Source organism: Spermophilus citellus (assembly GCF_964194105.1).
Source record: "Spermophilus citellus genome assembly, chromosome: 4".
NCBI classification, from domain to species: domain Eukaryota; kingdom Metazoa; phylum Chordata; class Mammalia; order Rodentia; family Sciuridae; genus Spermophilus; species Spermophilus citellus.
In genome coordinates, this window is record NC_138185.1 from 137,707,489 (window position 1) to 137,727,491 (window position 20,003).

Here is a 20,003-nt window from a genome sequence, read left to right on the forward strand (position 1 = left end):
CCAATTTCACTTTGCCCTGCCTATTCATCTTCAGAATGCCCTTGTACTCCAGCACATACTTTCCACTTAAGTTGATAGACTCCAGTGATGTTTTTGTCATCTTCCAGCATTAAGGTGTGGGATAGCTCCAACCAAGAGAAGCCACCAAGAGGGCTGGGGATGTGGCTCAAGCGGTAATGCGCTAGCCTGGCATGCATGGGGTGCTGGGTTCGATCCTCAGCACCACATAAAAATAAAATAAAGATGTTGTGTCCACCAAAAAAACTAAACTAAATAAATAAATATTAAAAAAAAAGAGAGAAGCCACCAAGATGGCTGGGGAATGAGAAAGATGGTTCCCACCCATGTCCCACGCGGGCAGTTGAAAATGGGGTTCCTCTTGGTGGAATGCACTAGCTGTCAAATAAAAGCTAAGGAAAATAGTATAGAAAAAAAAATCACAGGACACAGAAAATTTTAAAAGCAGGGGCAGGATGGGCTAGCCAATTTTAGGGATCGGGATCGAGCTTCTACACTGAAAAGAGCAAAATGGAGCCTACTCTTGCTTTATTTATATGAGGGATCATCAAAGATTTTCCATGGAATGTTCTTTGCCAAATAGGGTAGGAGGTTCCAACAGGTCCAGTTCCCAACAGGTTACACCCAACTCTGGAGCTACAGGAGGGGTCTTCCTATTTCAGTAGAAACAAAGGTCATCTGCTTCGGACAATCTAATGCACCCCTGGGATCCAAGGATAGTTCTCAAGGAAAAAACTAAATCTTTGTGGCTCCATTACTTGAGAAGACCCTCAAGTAATTCATGGGTGGTTTCCCGCAATGATTAATTTTTAAAAATTCTTTTTGTAGTTGTAGATGGATAGAATGCCTTTATTTTATTTGTTTATTTTTATGTGGTGCTGAGGATCGAACCCAGTGCCTCATGCATGCTAGGCAAGTGCTCCTGCCACAGAGCTATAGTCCCAGCCCAAAGATGATTTTTTTTTTAATTTTTTTAAATTAAAAAAAATTTTTTTGTAAGATGATTTTTTTAAAGAGAGAGTGAGAGAGACAGAGAGAATTTTTAATATTTATTTTTTAGTTTTCAGCAGACACAACATCTTTGTTTGTATGTGGTGCTGAGGATCGAACCCGGGCCGCATGCATGCCAGGCGAGTGCACTACCGCTTGAGCCACATCCCCAGCCCCTGATTATTTTTTTAAATCCAAGTATCACATCAACTGTGCATTAAAAGCCAAAAAAAAAAAAAATCAAATAATGGTAAAAGTTTAATGAGGAAAGAAAAATTCTTACTCTAATACTCCTTCAGAGGCAGTTTTTTTTAAAGACTTTCATTATACAGTTGTTAAAGCAAAGTAAATTTATGTAGCACATTGAAAGACAATTATATTTTCCAAAGCACAGTGAAAGACAATTCATTTGTAAAGGCTACTACTTTTAACATATTGAAATACTCAGAAAGATAGGTCAAAGCTGAGAAAGATTATTATTATTTTTAATAATATGCGTATTGCTGTATCTTGATTCATAAGTTTTACACATTTTCTGTGAACATTTACTGTAGTAAAAATGCTCCTTTTAGCACCTACATAGCACCTCCTAACTTAGTTACATCACAATTTTTAGTTAAGACAGAATTCAAGATTTATGTTAGTAATACTATGTCTTGAACTGTTACTTCCTGCTGATCCAGATTTTCTTTTCTTTTCTTGAACAAACTTTTTATTTTTCACATAATTAATAATTACTCAGTCCCACAAGACAGCCCCTCACTTTAGATACCAGTCAGAAGCACAGGACACAACCTGTATCTGATTATAAATTGGGAGTTCCCACAATTTGCTTTTCAGGTTTAATTAATTTGCTGTAGTAACTCACAGAACCCAGGAAAACATTTTTACTCACATTTACTCATATAAGATAAAGGTTATAAAGGATGCAGATAATCAGCCAGATGGAAGAGACCCATAGGGTAAAATGTTGAAAAAAGGGGTATGCCACCCTCCAGAAACTTCCTTATGCTTAGCTATCCAGAAACCCTCCAAACTCAGTCCTTTTGTGTTTTTATTTATTGTTTACTTTTTTAATTTTTTTGGTACCTGGGGATTAATAAACTCAGAAATACTTGAGCACTGAGCCACATCCCCAGCCCCATTTTCTTCTCATTAGCATATAAAAGACACTCATCACTATGGAGGCTCCAAGGGTTTCTGAAGCTGTAAGTCTGGAAATTAGAGGGGGATTAAATACATATTTCACATATCACAATTAGAATGGCATAGGTGAAACTGGTAAACATTAAAGTTAAGACTGTAGCTGGGTGTGGTGGCACATACCTGCAATCCCAGCTGCTTTGGAAGTGAGAAAGGACAATGGCGGGGGGCTGGAGATGTGGCTCAAGTGGTAGCTTGCTCGCCTGGCATGCGTGTGGCCCAGGTTCAATCCTCAGCACCACATACAAACAAAGATGTTGTGTCCACCGAAAACTAAAAAAAAAAAAAAAAATTCTCTTAAAAAAAAAAAAAGAAAAGAAAGGACAATGGCGAGTTCAAAGCCAGCCTCTTAGCAAGACCTTGCCTCAAAATAAAAAATAAAGAGGACTGGGGTTTGGTTCAGTGGTTAAATTCTCCTAGGTTCAATCCCTGGTACCAAAGGGAGTAAAAAAGTTGAGAAGATAAATAGTGGAAGTCTTACTCACCAGCTTATCCTTTTCTTTTCTTTGAAAAATTACAGTGATCGTGTCTGTTATACTGGAGATCCAACCCAGGGCTTCACGGATGCCTGGCAAGCACTTTACCATTGAGCTGTACCCCAAGCCCCACTGTATCTTTTTTAACTATGTAGGATCAATTTAAACCTGTTTTCCCTAAGAATCATTGAGTATCTATTATTTATTTAACACTGATGGTGTTAAATATTTTATCCATGTCTTTTTTTTTTTTTTTTCTTTTTTCATGTGTGCTGTACTGGGGATTGAACCTAGGGGTGCTCTACCACTGAGCTATATTTCTAGCTCTAGTCCTTTTATTTTATTTTATTTTGCTACCAGGAATCCCAGGAGTGCTTTCCCACTAAGCCACATCCCCAACCCTTTTTATATTTATTTTAGTTTGAGACAATGTCTCTATAAGTTATTTAGGGCCTTGCTAAGTTCCTGAGGCTGGCTTTGAACTTGTGCTCCTCCTATCTTACACTCCTGAGTCACTAGAATTACAGGTGTGTGTACCACCATACCTGGCCCATCTCTTGTATTCTTTTTTTTTAATATTATATTTTTAGTTTTAGGTGGACACAATATCTTTATTTTATTTTTATGTGGTGCTGAGGATCAAACCCAATGCCTCATGCATGCTAAGTGAGTGCTCTACCACTGAGCCATAAACCCAGCCCCACGTCTTATTTTTTTTTTAAAGAGAGAGAGAGAGAGAGAATTTTTAATATTTATTTTTTAGTTCTTGGCGGACACAACATCTTTGTTGGTATGTGGTGCTGAGGATCGAACCCGGGCCGCACGCATGCCAGGCGAGCGCGCTACCGCTTGAGCCACATCCCCAGCCCAGCCCCCACGTCTTATATTCTTTTTAAAAAAATTTTTTTTCTTAGTTGTAGTTGGACACAATACCTTTATTTTATTTTTATTCATTTTTATGTGGTACTGAGGATCAAACCCAGTGCCTTACACATGCTAGGTGAGTGCTCTACTGTTGAGCTACAACTCCAGTCCTATGTCTTATATTCTTGTTCTTCAGATCCACTTCCACACTTGCTCCTTATCCTAATGATGTGGTCTATTATAGGTGGCCACAAATAGCCGAGTTTACTTATTTGACATTTTCCTTCTGGGAAGTCGAGCTTTCAACAATGGACTTCAGATGATATTAGAAGACAAGAGAATTCTAAAGGTGAGTATTTAAGCTGATTTCTTTGCCAGAAAATTAGCAACCAGGTTCTAATAACTGTCTCCCTCTTCTGATTCCTTAGGTCATCCATGATTGTCGCTGGCTTTCCGATTGCCTCTCTCATCAGTATGGAATTATGCTGAATAATGTCTTTGACACACAGGTACTTAAAGGAAAACACTGGATTCAAACCAGTGCATGACATCTGGTAGAAAATAGTCCTTGTTCTGATAAATGATCAAAAGTCTCTCTCTCTCTCTCTCTCTCTCTCTCTCTCTCTCTCTCTCTGTGCACCATTTCTGCCCACTTCTTATATAAGATGTTTATACAATATGTGAGAACATTTGGTGAACTAAAAAAAAAAAAAAAAAACTGCAGAAAAGTTAAAATTACTTGGTCATTTGTTTTCCTCATTTTGCTCCAGAATTTGTCAAATAAGAAGCAAAATCCATTCTCCATGCCATTCAGAAACTTTGAGCAGTTTATGTGTCATTTAAAGTCTGACATGGGAAACTTTGTGAAATGAGCAATCACATATTGGTTTTTACCATCTCTGTACCTCAGGGGTATAGATTGTTCTGTCTATGCCCCCAAACCGTATTCTGGCCCAAAATAGCTGAAGAGGTATGATTTGACTCATATCTATGAGGCCTTGGAGAAATGAGAAAGCTGCTGGGCACAGTGGTGCATGCTTGTAATCCCAGTGCTTTGGGAGGCAGAGGCAGGGGAATTGGAAGTTGGAAGCCAGCCTCAGTAATTTAATGAGATCCTGTCTTTAAAATAAAAAAGGGTTGAGGATGTAGCTTAGTGGTAAGGTGTCCCTGAGTTCAATCCTAGGACCTAAAAACAAAAATGAAAAGAGGCGGGGACTGGGGTTTTGGCCCAGTAGTAGAGAGCTCGCCTAGTATGCATGAGGCACAGAGTTTCATCCTCAGTACCACATAGATATAAAATAAAGATATTGTTTCAACCTAAAAAAAAAAAAAAAAAAACAACTGAAAAGAAACCCAGGCATGGTAGCACATGCCTGTAATCCTAGCAACTCAGGAGGCTGAAACAGGAGGATTTCAAGTTCAAAATCAGCCTTGCCAATTTAGTGAGGTTCTAAGCAACTTAGTCTGTACCTGTCTCAAAATACCAAATAGAAAAGGCTTAGGCTGGGAATGTAGCTCAGTGCCCCTGGGTTCAATCCCTCCTGCCAAAAAAAAAAAAAAAGAGAGAGAGACAAAAATGAGAAATCTCTTGGGGCTGGAATTGTAGCTCAGCAGTAAAGTGCTTGCCTCACATGTGTGAGGCACTGGGTTCGATTTTTAGCACTGCATATAAATAAGTAAATAAAAGGTCCATCAACAACTAAAAAAATATCTATTTTTTTCCATAGATTTTTTTTAAAGAGAGAGTGAGAGAGGAGAGAGAGAGAGAGAATTTTTAATATTTATTTTTTAGTTCTCGGCGGACACAACATCTTTGTTGGTATGTGGTGCTGAGGATCGAACCCGGGCCGCATGCATGCCAGGCGAGCACGCTACCACTTGAGCCACATCCCCAGCCCCCAAAAAATATATATTAAAATATGAAAAATCTCTAGATTATGTTAGCTCTTAGAGCTGACTTACATTTTTGGCTTTTCTGTGAGAGCAGTAAAACCACCAGTTTTTAAATGGTTTTTTGAGGATTTTGTTTTGTTTTGGGTACTTGGGATTGAACCCAGGGGTGCTTTATCTCTGAGCCACATCCTCAGTCCTTCATTATGCATTCTTTATTTTCTTCTAGTTTTTAGGTTTATGCCAATAAAAGGGATACATATACCCAGAACTGTGAAGAGGAATTAAACTAATGAATTGGCCAATTATTTTTGAGCAGCAATTCCTAAAAGTTCAATTTCATTACTATGTATGATTCAATTTTGCTCTTTATACATGTTTATAATAAATTTTATGTTATTTATCTTATTTTCATATTCCTTTGGGGCTTCTCTCAAGAGCTTTGACTATATGGCATAGAGATGCCTTCTATGCTACTTACTCCAAAATGTAAGAGAATTGTTCATTGTTCCCTTGAGACCATCAGGTTTCTTTTTGAGGGGGTGAGGAGATGGGGTACTAGGGATTTAATCCAGGGGCAATTTACCACTGAGCTAAGTAACCAGCCATTTTTTTGAGATAGTCTCACTAAATTGCTTAGGTCCTCACTAAATTGCTGAGGCCAGCCTTGAACTTGCAATACTCCTCCTCAGCCTCCCGAGCCCACAACAGTGCACCTGCTCCATTAGGCTTCTTGATTAGAACTCATATGTATTTCTAGTGTAGCCTCCAGCATATATTTCCAAAATTTTCTTTTTAGATTTCCATAGTGCAAAAACAGGAATTTAGAATTTTACCAATTTGTTTTCCGTTAATGCAGTATATTTGTTTCCTATTCTTGATGTAACAAATCACCACAAATTTGGTGCTCTAAAACAACACAAATATATTATCAAACAATTCTGGATATCAGAAGTCTCAAATCACTTTTCCTAGGTTGAAGTCAGTGTGTCAGCAGGGTTTCTTATGGAGGCTCTCAAGGGGAGAGACTTTCCTTTACTTTTTTTTTTTTTTAATTTTTTTAATATTTATTTTTTACTTATCGGCAGACACAACATCTTTGTTTGTATGTGGTGCTGAGGATCGAACCCGGGCCGCATGCATGCCAGGCGAGCGCGCTACCGCTTGAGCCACATCCCCAGCCCTTTCCTTTACTTTTTAGTATCTAGTGACTACTTGTATTCCTTGCCTTATGGTCCCTTCCTCCATCTTTAAAATGCATCTTTCTTTTCTCTGTTACCACCACTGGGTCACCTTCTCCTCTGACCATAGTAAAATCTCCCTGTCTCCTTTTTAAAGTATCACTTGTGGGCTGGGGTGGTCACTCAGTGCTAGAGTGCTTGCCTAGTGTGTGTGAGGCCCTGGGTTGGATCCTCAGTACCACATAAAAATAAATAAATAAAATAAAGGTAATACATCCATCTACAAATAAAAATAAATAAAAATAAATAAATATAACTAATACTAAATACAGCTAAAAATTTTAAAAAAGAAAGAAGGAAACACTTGTGGGTACATTTAGAGTCCACCCAGGTGATACAGGATAATCCCCTCATCTCTAGGTCCTTAACTTAATCACAGTGGTGAAGTCCCTTTTGCCATATCAAATAATATTCAAAGGTTCCAGTGATTAGAATGCCATATTATGGGGATCATTATTCAGCCTACCATAAATAGTTATTGCAATTATTTTTTTAAAAAATTAATATTTTTTTAGTCGTAGATGGACACAATACGTTTATTTTATTTATTTTTATGTGATACTGAGGATCCAACCCAGTGCTTCAAACATGCACTGAGTCACAACCTCAGCCCCTAGGTATTGAAATTCTTAATTTGATTAGCTTTTCATACCAAAACTTTTATTAAAAAGTTGCTAATAGATAATAGAAAATAATTCTCAAATTTATTTTCCTTTGCCCAGTCCTTTCCTTTCTTTTCCTTTTGGTTCACATAGGCATCAAAGTATAGTAAATGACATTATACTAGGCAAATAAAGTGGATAAGAACACTTTACCCAGGTGTGGTGGCATATTCCTGTAATCCCAGCTAGTAGAGAGACTAAGATAGGAAGATGGCGAGTTTGAGGCTGGCCTGGGCAATTTAGTGAGACACTGTCTCACAATTAAAAAAAAAAATGGTGGAGGGAGGGAAGTTCATTGGATTAGACAAAGGGAAATGAGGGAAGGAAGGGGGTTTGGAAATAGGAAAGACAGTAGAATGAATCAGGCATAACTTTTCCTATGTTCTTATGTGAATACACGACTAGTATAACTCCATACTCCATGTTTTTTTTTTTAATTTTTTTTTTAGTTGTAGATGGACTTAATACCTTTATTTTCTATTTTTACATGGTTCTGGGGATCAAACCCAGTGTGTCTCACACATGCTAAGCAAGCGCCATACCACTGAGCCACAACCCCAGCCCTCCATGTATGTTTTTTTTTTTAAGTGATATCATACTCTTTTTTTAAATATTTATTTATTTATTTTTAGTTGTAGTTGGACACAACACCTTTATTTCACTTGTTTATTTTTGTATGTGGTGCTGAGAATTGAACCCAGGGTCTCGCACATGCAAGGCGAGCGCTCTACAGCTGAGCCAAAACCCCAACCCCTCCATGTATATTTAATATGCCAAAATATACTCTACTGTCATGCGTATCTAAAAAGAAAAAATAAAAAATTTTTAAAAACCTTTAAGGGCTTGAACTGGGTGTAGTCATGCATGCTATAATCCCAGGGGCACAGGAGGCTGAGGCAGGAGATTCACAAGTCCAAACCCAGCCTCAGCAATTTAGCAAGGCCCTGAGAGAAAGAGAGGGAGAGAGAGAAAAACAAAAACAGAAAAAAGTCAGTAGTTTCTACTTTTAAAAATTATTTCAGGGGCTGGGGATGTGGCTCAAGTGGTAGCGCGCTCGCCTGGCATGCGTGCGGCCCGGGTTCGATCCTCAGCACCACATACCAACAAAGATGTTGTGTCTGCCGAGAACAAAAAATAAATATTAAAAATTCTCTCTCTCTCTCTCTCTCACTCTCTCTCCTCTCTCACTCTCTCTTTAAAAAAAAATTTATTTCAAAATAATAAACAACTTTAAATTTCCTGGTGGTGTGGCCTAACGTGGATCCTTGGGGAAAATGGTATTTAAAGTATTTCTCTTAAAATAGTTTCTTGTTGTTGTTGGTTTTGGTACTGGGGATTGAACTCAGGGATACTTAAACACTGAGCCACATCTCCAATCTTTTTTTATATTTTATTAGGACAGGGTCTTGCTAAGTTGCTGAGACTGGCTTTGAACTCCCAATCATCCTGCCTCAACCTCCTGAGCTGTTGGGATTACAGGTGTATGCCACCACACCCAGTTTAAAATAGTTTTTAAGAGAGTTAAAACTAAAAACTTAAAATAGATATATATTTTTTTGGTACCAGGAATTGAACCTAGGGCTATTCAAGGTATATTCAACTACTGAGCCATATCTCCAGCTCTTTTTATTTTTATTTATTTTATTTAAGTTTTTTTTTAAATTGTCAATGGACCTCTATTTTATTTATTTATATATGGTGCTGAGAATTGAACCCAGTGCCTTACACATGCTAGGCAACTGTTCTACCACTGAGCCACAACCCCAGCCCTTATTTTTTTACTTTGAGACAGAGTCTCACTAAATTGCTTAGGGCCTCACTAAATTTCTGAACCTTGCTTTGAACTTGGGATCCTCCTGCCTCAGCCTACTGAGCCTCTGGGATTAGAGGCATGACTCACCACTACTGGCTAAAATAGTTTTTAATATAATTTTGAGATAGTTTTCTGTATACACTTAACTGGTTAATTTGTCTTTTTTAATACTGCAGGTAGCAGATGTCCTTCAGTTTTCCATGGAAACAGGTGGCTTTCTTCCAAATTGCATCAGTACTCTGCAGGAAAATTTAACTAGACACCTTAAAGTAGCCCCTAAATATCTCTTCTTTCTAGAAGAAAGACAAAAACTGATTCGGGTAAGTATTAAGGGATGTCCCATTTGATGTTATTTTTTCAAGTGTTTTCTTGAGCACCATTAATAGTCTATTATATTGCCAGGTACAATGGTACATGCCTGTAATCCAAGGAGCTTTGGAGGCTGAGGCAGGAGAATCACAAGTTCAAAGACAGCCTCAGCAACTTAATGAGGTCCTAAGCAACTTCATGAGAATCTGTCTGAAAAAAAATAAAAATAAATAAATAAATAAATAAATAAATGGTCTGGACGTTTCTAAATTGTTGGTGCCCCTGGCTGTTGGCTGCCATGTAAGCATATGAGCATTGCCAGAATCTTGGTTGTGCCAAGTAGAAAAAGGTTTCAGTTGGAGAAAAGATTTGTTGATTATCATTTTTAAAGTACTCTGAAATAAAACCAGACTTTCTTGAGCCTACCTGTAATCCCAGAAATTTGGGAGGCTGAGGCATGAAAGATTAAAGTTCAAAGCAAGCCGCATCAATTTAGTGAGACCCACTCTCAAAATAAAAAGGGCTGGGGCTGGGCAAAGAGGAGAGAGGGGTGGGGAAAGGGGTATGGGGGCAGGAAAGATGGTGGAATGAGATGGACATAATAAATTACACATATATAAAATATACAATTTGGTTAGTTTCAACATTGGTATATCCCTGTGAAATTATCACCAAAATAAGGGGGAAAAATCTGTATAGCTCCCTCTCCATGACCTACTGTAGAAATAGAATCAATCAGTATGTACGTATGGATTATTTCATTTAACAGAATTATTTTGAGAGTTATCATGTTATAGTATGATAATTATATTCTTTTTGTTGCCTAGTTGTATTTTGTGGTGTGCATATATCATAGTTTACTCATGTGTTGCTATGAATGGTATGAATATTTGTGGATAGGCTTTTGTGTTGATGTATACTTTTCACTTCTATCTGGCAAGTATCTAGGAATAGAATTGATAGATGATATTGTAGATGTTATGTTTCACTTCCAAATTGTTTTCCATTGGGCCTCTATTTATTCACATTCCCATCCAGAAGTATATGAAATTTCTAGTTCCTGTGCATCCTTGCCAACACTTGGTCACTCTTTTTAATTTTAGTCATTCTTATGGGTATTGACAATATATGGTTTTAATTCAACACTCATAGTGTTGAGCATCTTCTGTATTTATTTACCATCTGTATGTCATCTTTTTTTTTCTTTTTATGGCACTGGGATTCAACTCATGGGCACACCCCCTTTTTGTTTTGAAATATGTTCTTGTTAAATTTCCCAAACTGACCTGAACTTGTAATCCTCCTGCCCAGCCTCCTTCGTCACTGGGATTGCAGGTGTGAACCTCTATGCCTGACTTATTTATCATCTTTAATTTTAAAAAGTAAGGTAAGACCTGGCCAGTCACTGTGGCACATGCCTGTAATCCCAGCAGTTCTGGGGGTTGAGACAGGAGGATGGTGAATTCAAAGCCAGCCTCAGCAATGGTGAGAAGCTAAGTAACTTGGTAAGACCCTGTCTCTAATAAAATACAAAAATTGGGCTGGGGATGTGGCTCAGTGGTTGAGTGCCCCTGAGTTCAATCCCTGGTCCCCCACACACAAAAAAAGTAAATTAAGCCCTGCTTGGTGACTCACCCCTGTAATCCCAACTACACGGGGGGCGCTGAGGTAGGTGGATATCAAATTAGAGGCTGGACTGGCAATTTAGTGAAGACCTTTCTCAAAATTTAAAAAGGACCTTGGATAAGCTCAGTGATAGAGTGCCTCTGAGTTCAATACTCAGTACCAGAAAAACAAAAATTAAGTTAGGTTGTTTGCTTTCTTTAAAAAAAAAAAAAGTGGGGGTGGGGATATGACTCAGTGGTTAAGTGCCTCTGGGTTCAATCCCTGGTACCCCCACCTTGCTCTTACCCCCCAAAAAAAGTATTCTGAAATATAATTCCATGTTGGGATAATTGGGGAACTTTTGTAGGAATTTGGATTAAGCTGGGTGCTGTGGCACACCCCTGTAATCCCAGTGACTCCAGAGACTGAGATGGTAAGATTTCGAGTTCAAAGCCAGCCTAGGCAATTTAAGATGTTGTTCAGTGTTTAAGCAACTATTTCAATACCCAGTACCCCCCCACACACACAAAAAAAAAAGAAAGTGAATTAAGCTGATGGAAACAAAATTATCCAAGTTATTTCTCCCAAAATAATATAAATTTTCTTTATATTATGACCACCAGTATCCTTGAATATAAACTTAGATCATGACCATACTGTCTACAAATTTGGACATATACTCCAGTCTGCTGCCTCCAACTTCCAGAACTCCTGATTGACCAATCTCCTTGTGTCTCTCATGCACCCTGTATATATATATGTATGGGTATGGGTACATGCATGCACTCAGAAAGCTACTAATGGTGTGAAAGTAGGAGGTAAAAATAGAAGGGAATAACAGTATTTTAGATTAAGCAACCTTTATACAATTATTTTCTGTAAAGTTTTACTTTTCATTAAAAAAAAATTATTTGGGTGTTTCTAGGAGAATCCAGAAGTGTGGTTCACAAGACCTCTTCCACCCTCTTTGCTGAAAATTTTGGCCCTGGAGGCAACCTACCTGCTACCCCTTCGCTTGGTACTTATGGATGAGATGATGTCTGATCTAACTACCCTGGTGGATGGGTACCTAAACACCTATAGAGAAGGGTCTGCAGACCGGCTTGCAGGCATGGAGGTATGTGCACCTCCTTTTCTGCAGTTTTTGCCTCTTCCTCACGAGGGCACAATGATACCGATTCATTATAACCATAGTAACTTTCATGGGCAGACTTAGTGATAAAAATTCTTAAAGAGAATATGGTTTGTGCTTGATCCATCCCTTTCAGCACCTTTTCCCCAAATCATCATGTTTCCAATGAATGTTTCTGTCAATCAAGTGAACATAAGATTTTATGAATTATTTTTATGCAGCAAGAGTAACATAAGAGTGTATAAGTGAGCAGTTGGTGACAGATAGATAAATAGAAAATAAATAAATATGTACACACACATATATATATATAAAATAAGTCAACCATCATAAGTCGAAGACTGTCTGTATACGAGACAGAGTTTACAGCTGACAAAGCCCAAAATATTTATTCAATTCAATATTTATTCAACGTACTACACATTGTATACATATATATATATTAAAATACACACTGTACTTGACAAGTATGTAAAATTAATATGGCGATTAAAAATAAAGATGTAGGGGCTGGGGTTGTGGCTCAGCTATAGAGCACTTGCCTAGCTTGTTTGAGGCGCTGGGTTCGATCCTCAGCACCACATAACAATAAATAAAATAAAGATATTGTGTCCAACTACAACTAAAAATATTAAATAAATAAAGATGTATACAAACTCCACTTAAATGTATGATATTTTGCTTTTTTTTTTCATGTCAGACCAGAAATGTGCCAATATCATAGAAAGGCTTGAGGAAGGAACATCTCACACAATATCATGAAAACCTAATTATCATGTTTATGAACTACAAAAGACCTATATATTTTTATTTTAATGTGTTATTGGATTCTAGTTCCAAACATGGTTCAGTATTAGGATATTTCTCCATTTTCCATAGAGCCAAGAAAGATTTATGATTATCTCATAAATGCTGAAAAAAAATTTGTATAATCCTTTACATGCATTACTGATTAAAGTCAGAATGGATGGGTACTTTTCTAATACACTGGGCCAGGCATGGTGGTGCATGCCTGTAACCCCAGCACCTTGGAGACTGAGGCAAGAGAATCACAAATTCAAAGCCAGCCTCAGCAGCTTAGTGAGACCCTAAGCAATTTAGCAAGACCCTGACTCAAAATAAAAAATGCGGGCATGTAGCTCCATGGTGGAAAAAAATCCCAGTACCAAAAAACAACAACAAACAAACAAACAGCTGCCATAAGCAAAAAGAAAATTTAACAAAATAGTAATAATATAAAAGTTAATAGGTTTTCTAAATCTATATAAACATCTAGAAAATATAATAGGAGAAAACATCCTATGTATAGTTGTATCAAAAAATACAGGTTGCCAGGTGTGGTGGCGCATACTTGTAATCCCAGCAGCTCAGGAGACTGAGGCAGGAGGATTGCAAGTTTAAGACCAGCCTCAGTGACTTAGCAAGGCCCTAAGCAACTTAGTGAGACCCTATCTCAAAATAAAAAATAAAAAGGGCTGGGATGTGGCTCAGTGGTTAAGTGCCCCTAGGTTCAATCCCTGGTACCAAAAAAAAAAGACATATAAATGAAGCAAACATTTTAATATTACTGCACAGTGTAAAAGAACACTTAAATGAATGGGAACACTAGAAATTTTTAGCTATTGATTATTCCTAAATTAATCTTTGAATTTAATTCTATTCCTATAAAAATAGTAACACCATGGGGCTGGGGATGTGGCTCAAGCGGTAGCGCGCTCGCCTGGCATGCATGCGGCCCCGGGTTCAATCCTCAGCACCACATACAAACAAAGATGTTGTGTCCGCCGAGAACTAAAAAAAATAAATAAATATTAAAAAAAAATAGTAACACCTGGATTATTATGACAGATTGTCATTACAGGCTTTGTAAAAACCAGTAAATATGCAAGAATAGCCAGGAAACCTTGGGAAAAGGAGTATGCTGAAAGAAGACTGGCTTTGTAAAATATTAAAACAAAGCTACACTAAAACATTTTTTTAATTAACTTTTTTTAATATTTATTTTTTAGGTATAGATGGACACAACACAATGCCTTTATTTTTATGTGGTGCATGAGGATCGAACCCGGGTCCCGCCTGTGCCAGGCGAGCTTTCTATCGCCGAGCCACAATCCCAGCCCTAAAACATTTTTGACTGATACATGACTAAGCAGGTCAATGGAATGAAGTAGAGAGCCAAGAAATAAACTCAGTATCAATTTGCCAAGATGATTGTGATAAATTAGCATTTCCAATCAATGGGAGAGATTATTCAGTAAAGGGTCTTAGGCAATTAATTTACAAATATAGAGGAGGAGAGCCAGAGTTGGATTGTTCTCTTTCATTACAACAAAATAAACTCCTTGGATCAAGTAGTTGTATAAAAAAGTGAAATTAGATGGGGCTAGGGTTGTAGCTCAGTGGTAGAGCACTTGCCTAGCACATGTGCAGCACTGGGTTCTATCCTCAGCACTACATAAAAATAAATAAATAAAATAAAGGTATTGTGTCCATCTACTACTAAAAAAATTTTTTAGTGAAATTAGAAAATTATTAGAAAAAATAATTAAAAAATTTTAATACAAGAATTTTTTAACGTAACACAAAAATACTCTAAATTCATACATAAAAAATTCATAAATTTGACTTTGCAAACTTGGTGTGATAGTTGGGCCTAGTGACATGTGCCTGTAATAGCAGCTATTTGAGATGCTGAAGCAGAAACATTGAGAACAGGACTTTGAGGCCAGCCTGGGCAATGTAACTAAATCCTGCCTCAAAATGAAAAATAAAAAGGCCTGGGGACATAGCTCAGTGGTGGGTCACTCTGTGTGTGTGTGTGTGTGTTGGGGGGTGGGGGACACAACAGGTTTGGTTAAGTAAGTTACAATATGTCCACATAGCCCTTAGAAATGCTAATATGGAACAATCTCCTAAACATTTTCTTTTAGTAAAAAAACAATCAAAAACAAGATGCTGAAGAATATATAATGTATGATTCATTTGTGTAGAATGATTTTAGTTACCAACATTAAAAGTTAGGGGAAAAACCAAAGATGCCATCAAGACTGGGAGTGTAACTCAGTAGTGATGCACTTGCCTACCATGGGCAAGGCTCTGGGTTGGATATCTAGTATTGCAAAAATAATAAAAAAGTAATGCATTGGAAATATAAACATGTAATAAGGTGTATATGTATACACTTATAATCATATATGCAGACTTCCTCTGGTAGGTTACACAAGAAACAGCTTTTTAGAAGATGCATCTGCTAAGGCAACTGGGGCCAGGTTGGGAGACTCACTTTCCCTGTATAATCTTTACACATACATATGTACACACACATGTGGACTCATTACCTTTTCAAAATATTTTTGCTCAAAAATAGTACAATTATAGTTGAAGACACTAGAGGGTGATATATGAACACATTTGAATAGACTCTAGAGCACCTATTCTTGTCAGGTATAATAGAAGTGATTTTTAAGTACCATATTCAAAGGTTAGCTATCATAAACCTATGTTCATTTTCTTTTCTTAGCCTACATGTATGGAGCTTCCAGAGGAGCTACTTCAACTCAAGGACTTCCAGAAGGAGCGCAGAGAGAGAGCTGCAAAAGAATATAAGGTGAATGCAAAGGGACTCCTAATAAGGACTGAGCTACGCCCAAAGAAATCAGTGGCAGAGACAACAGGAAAAGAGGAAAAAGTCAGAGGCTTCTTATTTTGTAAAAATTCTAGAATAGATAAAGCTCCAAGTTTTACATCTCCGGAATTTCATGAGGATGTGAATTTTTTGAAAGAAGGAGCCAAACAAACAACAGTGAAGTCTCATCTACCTCCCATAAAGGAAGGAGAAGCCAGTGACAATTCCAGTAACAAACTCATTTGTCCTGAGTTAAAAGGGTTAAAGGAGCAAAGAATAACTCAGAAAGAACACTTTATAATACCCAAGCATGAGTTCCAGGCAAGTTTTTCTTTGAAAGAAGAGAGAGAACAGTTATTGATGGTGGAAAATAAGGAAGATTTCACATGCACAAAGCAAGAAGTTTCAGTGTCTTCTCTTCCTCAGGAAACCAGAGTGTCACCAGCTGACACCTTTCATCCTTTCAAAAAAGCTGTGATTTCCACACTCCCTCCCTGTCCAGCCTTGGAGAAAACAGATTCATGGATAAATCCTTTAAATCTGCCTTAGGATTTATAGTTTGTCCCTGAGGCCATAAAGATGGCTCATTTCTCTGCCATACAGGGCCTTTCGAAATGCTTAAGTTTCTCATGTTGTAAGTTTTGTATGCCTCCATTATAGGCTTCAGGGAAAATTATATCCTCTTGCTTACTGCTGAGTTCCTGATATTTGGGTTAGAATGAGAATAAATAACTAATGAAAGAAGTACAATTTCTGATTATGTCACTATGCAGAAATGTTGCCAGTGGACAGAGTAAATTATTTCTCATAATTTGGATTAAGAGGATTTGAAGAAGGGAAAAATCTTGGCCTTAGTATCAGGAAGGATCTGTCATTTAAAATTTTTGCTTTGTGTTTTGGCTTTCAGATTTGTTTGAAGGGGGATCTGCAAAATTCCTATTCATAGGCTGAAAAATATTAGTAGTACTTTTCTTAGTAAAAAAAAAAAAAGAACAAAAAACTAGAGGGTGATATATGAACACATTTGAATAGACTCTAGAATAGCCTATTCTTGTCAGGTATATAGAAGTGATTTTTAAGTACCATATTCAAAGGTTTAGCTATCATAAACCTATGTTCATTTTCTTTTCTTAGCCTACATGTATAGAGCTGCCAGAGGAGCTACAAAAAAATTGCCAGTACGTTTCTCCTCTTAAAATATAACTTTATGCCTAAATTCTGAATGTTTTATTGGTCTTATGTTTTAGACAAACAATAGTTGATGTTATTGTAGGAATCAGTATCTCAATTTTAATTTTTTCTTATTTCATTTACTTTCAGCAGTTTTTATTTATTTGTTAACAAAGCAGGAGCTTTGCATTTCTTTTTAATGTGTCTATTATGTGAACTTGAAGTTTGACTGAACTCTATTTGCCTGGAGTTGGTATACTTTCTTAGGGTAAAAGGGAGGCAGCTTGTATCGAGCCTTTTTTATTTTGAGTACTTGCAAATTACTCACATTCTTTGGCATAAAATAACCAATAAACCTGTTTTGGCATTAGGTTAACTCTCTCTTTCCTTAATGGGGTTAGGTAGGAAGACGTTGGAATATATCTGGATTTCCAGGTCTATAGTACAGTTTAGAAATCTATAATTTGACTGTTACAGGACTATATTACTTATTGCACTTAGGAGAAATTTAGGGACAGTCTAAGGTTAGGAACATCATTGTCTGTACCAGCTGATTCTGAGTGCTAAAGAAAGAATTGCTGTGCCCTTCCTAACTGCAGAACCCAGACTTAGTCTGAGATTAAGATTAAGGCATATCCAACAATAGTCGCCTCAGCCCAAAATTGTGTTGTCTCACCTTGTCTCTAGTTTAGAAAGTCACTTGGAGCTAATATGCTTGCTGGATCATTTTAGGTGAATGCATTTTCAGGTTGAGCCCAGAATGTGGTTACTCTAGGGTTACTCTAGAAGGGGTGTAAATTCCTGTAAAATTCTTAGAATTGTTTAGCTTCTTGTGAAATCATTAAGTTACTACTCATAGCACACACACATACAGACACATACACAGACACACTAGGAAGTATAAAATGCAATAGTTTTCATATTAAAAAAGGATTTTTCTTTCATTGCATAAGTTTTGTTGTGCTTGAATAAGAACATCTGAGCATGGTGGAGCAGACCTGTAATCCCATCTATTTGGGATACTGAGTCAGGAGGATCCTAGTTAAGGGCAGCTTCAGCAATTTAGCAAGTCTGTCTCTCTCTCTCTCTCTCTCTTTCTTGTACTGAGAATTGAACTCAGGAGCACTCAACTACTGAGCCACATCCCCAGCCCTATTTTGTATTTTATTTAGAGATAGGGTCTCACTGAATTGCTAAGTACCTTGCCATTGCTGAGGCTGGCTTTTAACTGGAGATCCTCCTGTCTCAGCTCCTGAGCTGCTGGGATAGCAAGAGCCTTTCTCAAAACAAAAAATAAAAATGGCTGGGGATATAACTCAGTGGTAAAGCCTCTGGTTCAATCCCCATGATCAAACAACAACAACAAACAAAAGGCTCAATATGATAGCCTTTAGCCACATGTAGCTATTTAATTTTAAAATTAAGAGCCAGGTGTGGTGGTGCATGCCCGAAATACCAGTAACTCAGGAGGCGGAGGTAGGAGGATGGCAAGTTCAAAGCCAGCTAAAGCAACTTAGCAAGACCCTCTCTCAAAACAAAATATAAAAAGGGCTGTAGACATTTAAGATGTCCCTGGTTCAATCCCCAGTACATAAATAAATAAATAAAACTAGAATTCCATTCCTCAGTTACACTTGTCACAATTCTAGTACTCAGTGGTCCAATATAGCAAGTGGTTACCATAGAGAACAGAACAGATTTAAAACATTATTGTCATTTCACAAAATTCTTCTTATTTTAACTTAATTTAATTTTATTTATTTTACTTTATTGGTGCTGGGGATTGAACCCAGAGCTTTGTGCATGCTAGGCAGGCACTCTTCCAACTGAGCTATATCCCTAGTCTTTTCACAAAATTCTTTTGGACAGTATGGTAGAGATATACTTTGACTCGCCAAACTAAATGAGCTTTTGGGGTGTTTTCTCAGTGTAACACTCATGTACTCAAAACTGCATTTTTCTCCACATCCTGATTTTAGCTGGGAGTTAGAACCAGCCATAAAGTTCTGTTCTTTGCTAGATAGGGTATACAAAGTACCTGGGTGTTCTATGCCCTAAGATTTCTTGGAAAAATCTTGATGCTTGTGTTTCAACCCATTGTTGAGTTCTTCCCCTTGTACTTTTAGAAACTTGCTCAAATCTACCACTAATTTTCTGCATCTGCCCTACTTAGCAGGGTTTTCTATATGTGACCTTTAAGTACAGACTAGTAATCTGACTCTTAAAATTTTAGAATTAGAAAATGAGGTTAAATGACTTCCCTGAACAAAAATGCAGAACTGAGAATAGAACCCATGTTTCTTGGCTTCTTGGCCCAGTCATCATTATTTTCAACTGTAGTAGAAAAGCCACTGTAGGGCTGGGGATGTGGCTCAAGCGGTAGTGCGCTTGCCTGGCATGCGTGCGGCCCGGGTTCGATCCTCAGCACCACATACAAAGAAAGATGTTGTGTCTGCCGAAAACTAAAAAATAAATATTAAAAATTCTCTCTCTCTCAAAAAAAAAAAAAAAAAAGAAAGGAAAAGAAAAAGCCACTGTAGAAGCTTTGCCTTTTATCTTTCTAAGGACTTGATAAATCCTAACATGACAAGGTAGAATTTAAATGTCCTATATGCCTTTCATTATTTTGACACAAAACAAGCCCCAGCAGCCTGTTGAGATGAAGCCTGAGGTATATCTCTAACACAGGGAGCCTGGGGGAAATTAACTTCATCTATTGCAACTAGGTACAGTTATCAAAAAGGTTTTATTACAAAAGAAAAACAAGTAAATAAGTTACAGAAAATCTAGAAAATAAAGAGGAAAAAAATTCTCAACTACCATTCCACTTTTTTCAACCTTTCTTGGTATTCTGACATTTTTCTCTGTATTCTCTTACTCTTTCATCATACAAATGTACACTTGAAACAGAATTACAACCATACTATAAATACTTTTCCTGTGCTTTTTTTTTTTTTTTTTTTTTTTGGTGTATTTTCCATTTTAAATCCTAAGGGCCAACATAT

General features: G+C 37.3%; 1 protein-coding gene across 1 annotated transcript in view; it reads left to right on the forward strand.

Moving 5' to 3' along the window:
* Positions 1-19,309, forward strand: part of EXD1 (exonuclease 3'-5' domain containing 1) — a 53,764-nt gene extending 34,455 nt beyond the window's left edge. Inside the window, exons 8-12 of the mRNA XM_081291758.1 lie at positions 3,796-3,900; positions 3,980-4,060; positions 9,334-9,477; positions 11,997-12,188; positions 15,724-19,309. Of these exons, the coding sequence (XP_081147884.1) occupies positions 3,796-3,900; positions 3,980-4,060; positions 9,334-9,477; positions 11,997-12,188; positions 15,724-16,377 (1,176 nt within the window). The 3' untranslated portion in view covers positions 16,378-19,309. The remainder of the gene's footprint in view (positions 1-3,795; positions 3,901-3,979; positions 4,061-9,333; positions 9,478-11,996; positions 12,189-15,723) is intronic.
* Positions 19,310-20,003: the final 694 nt, after the last annotated feature.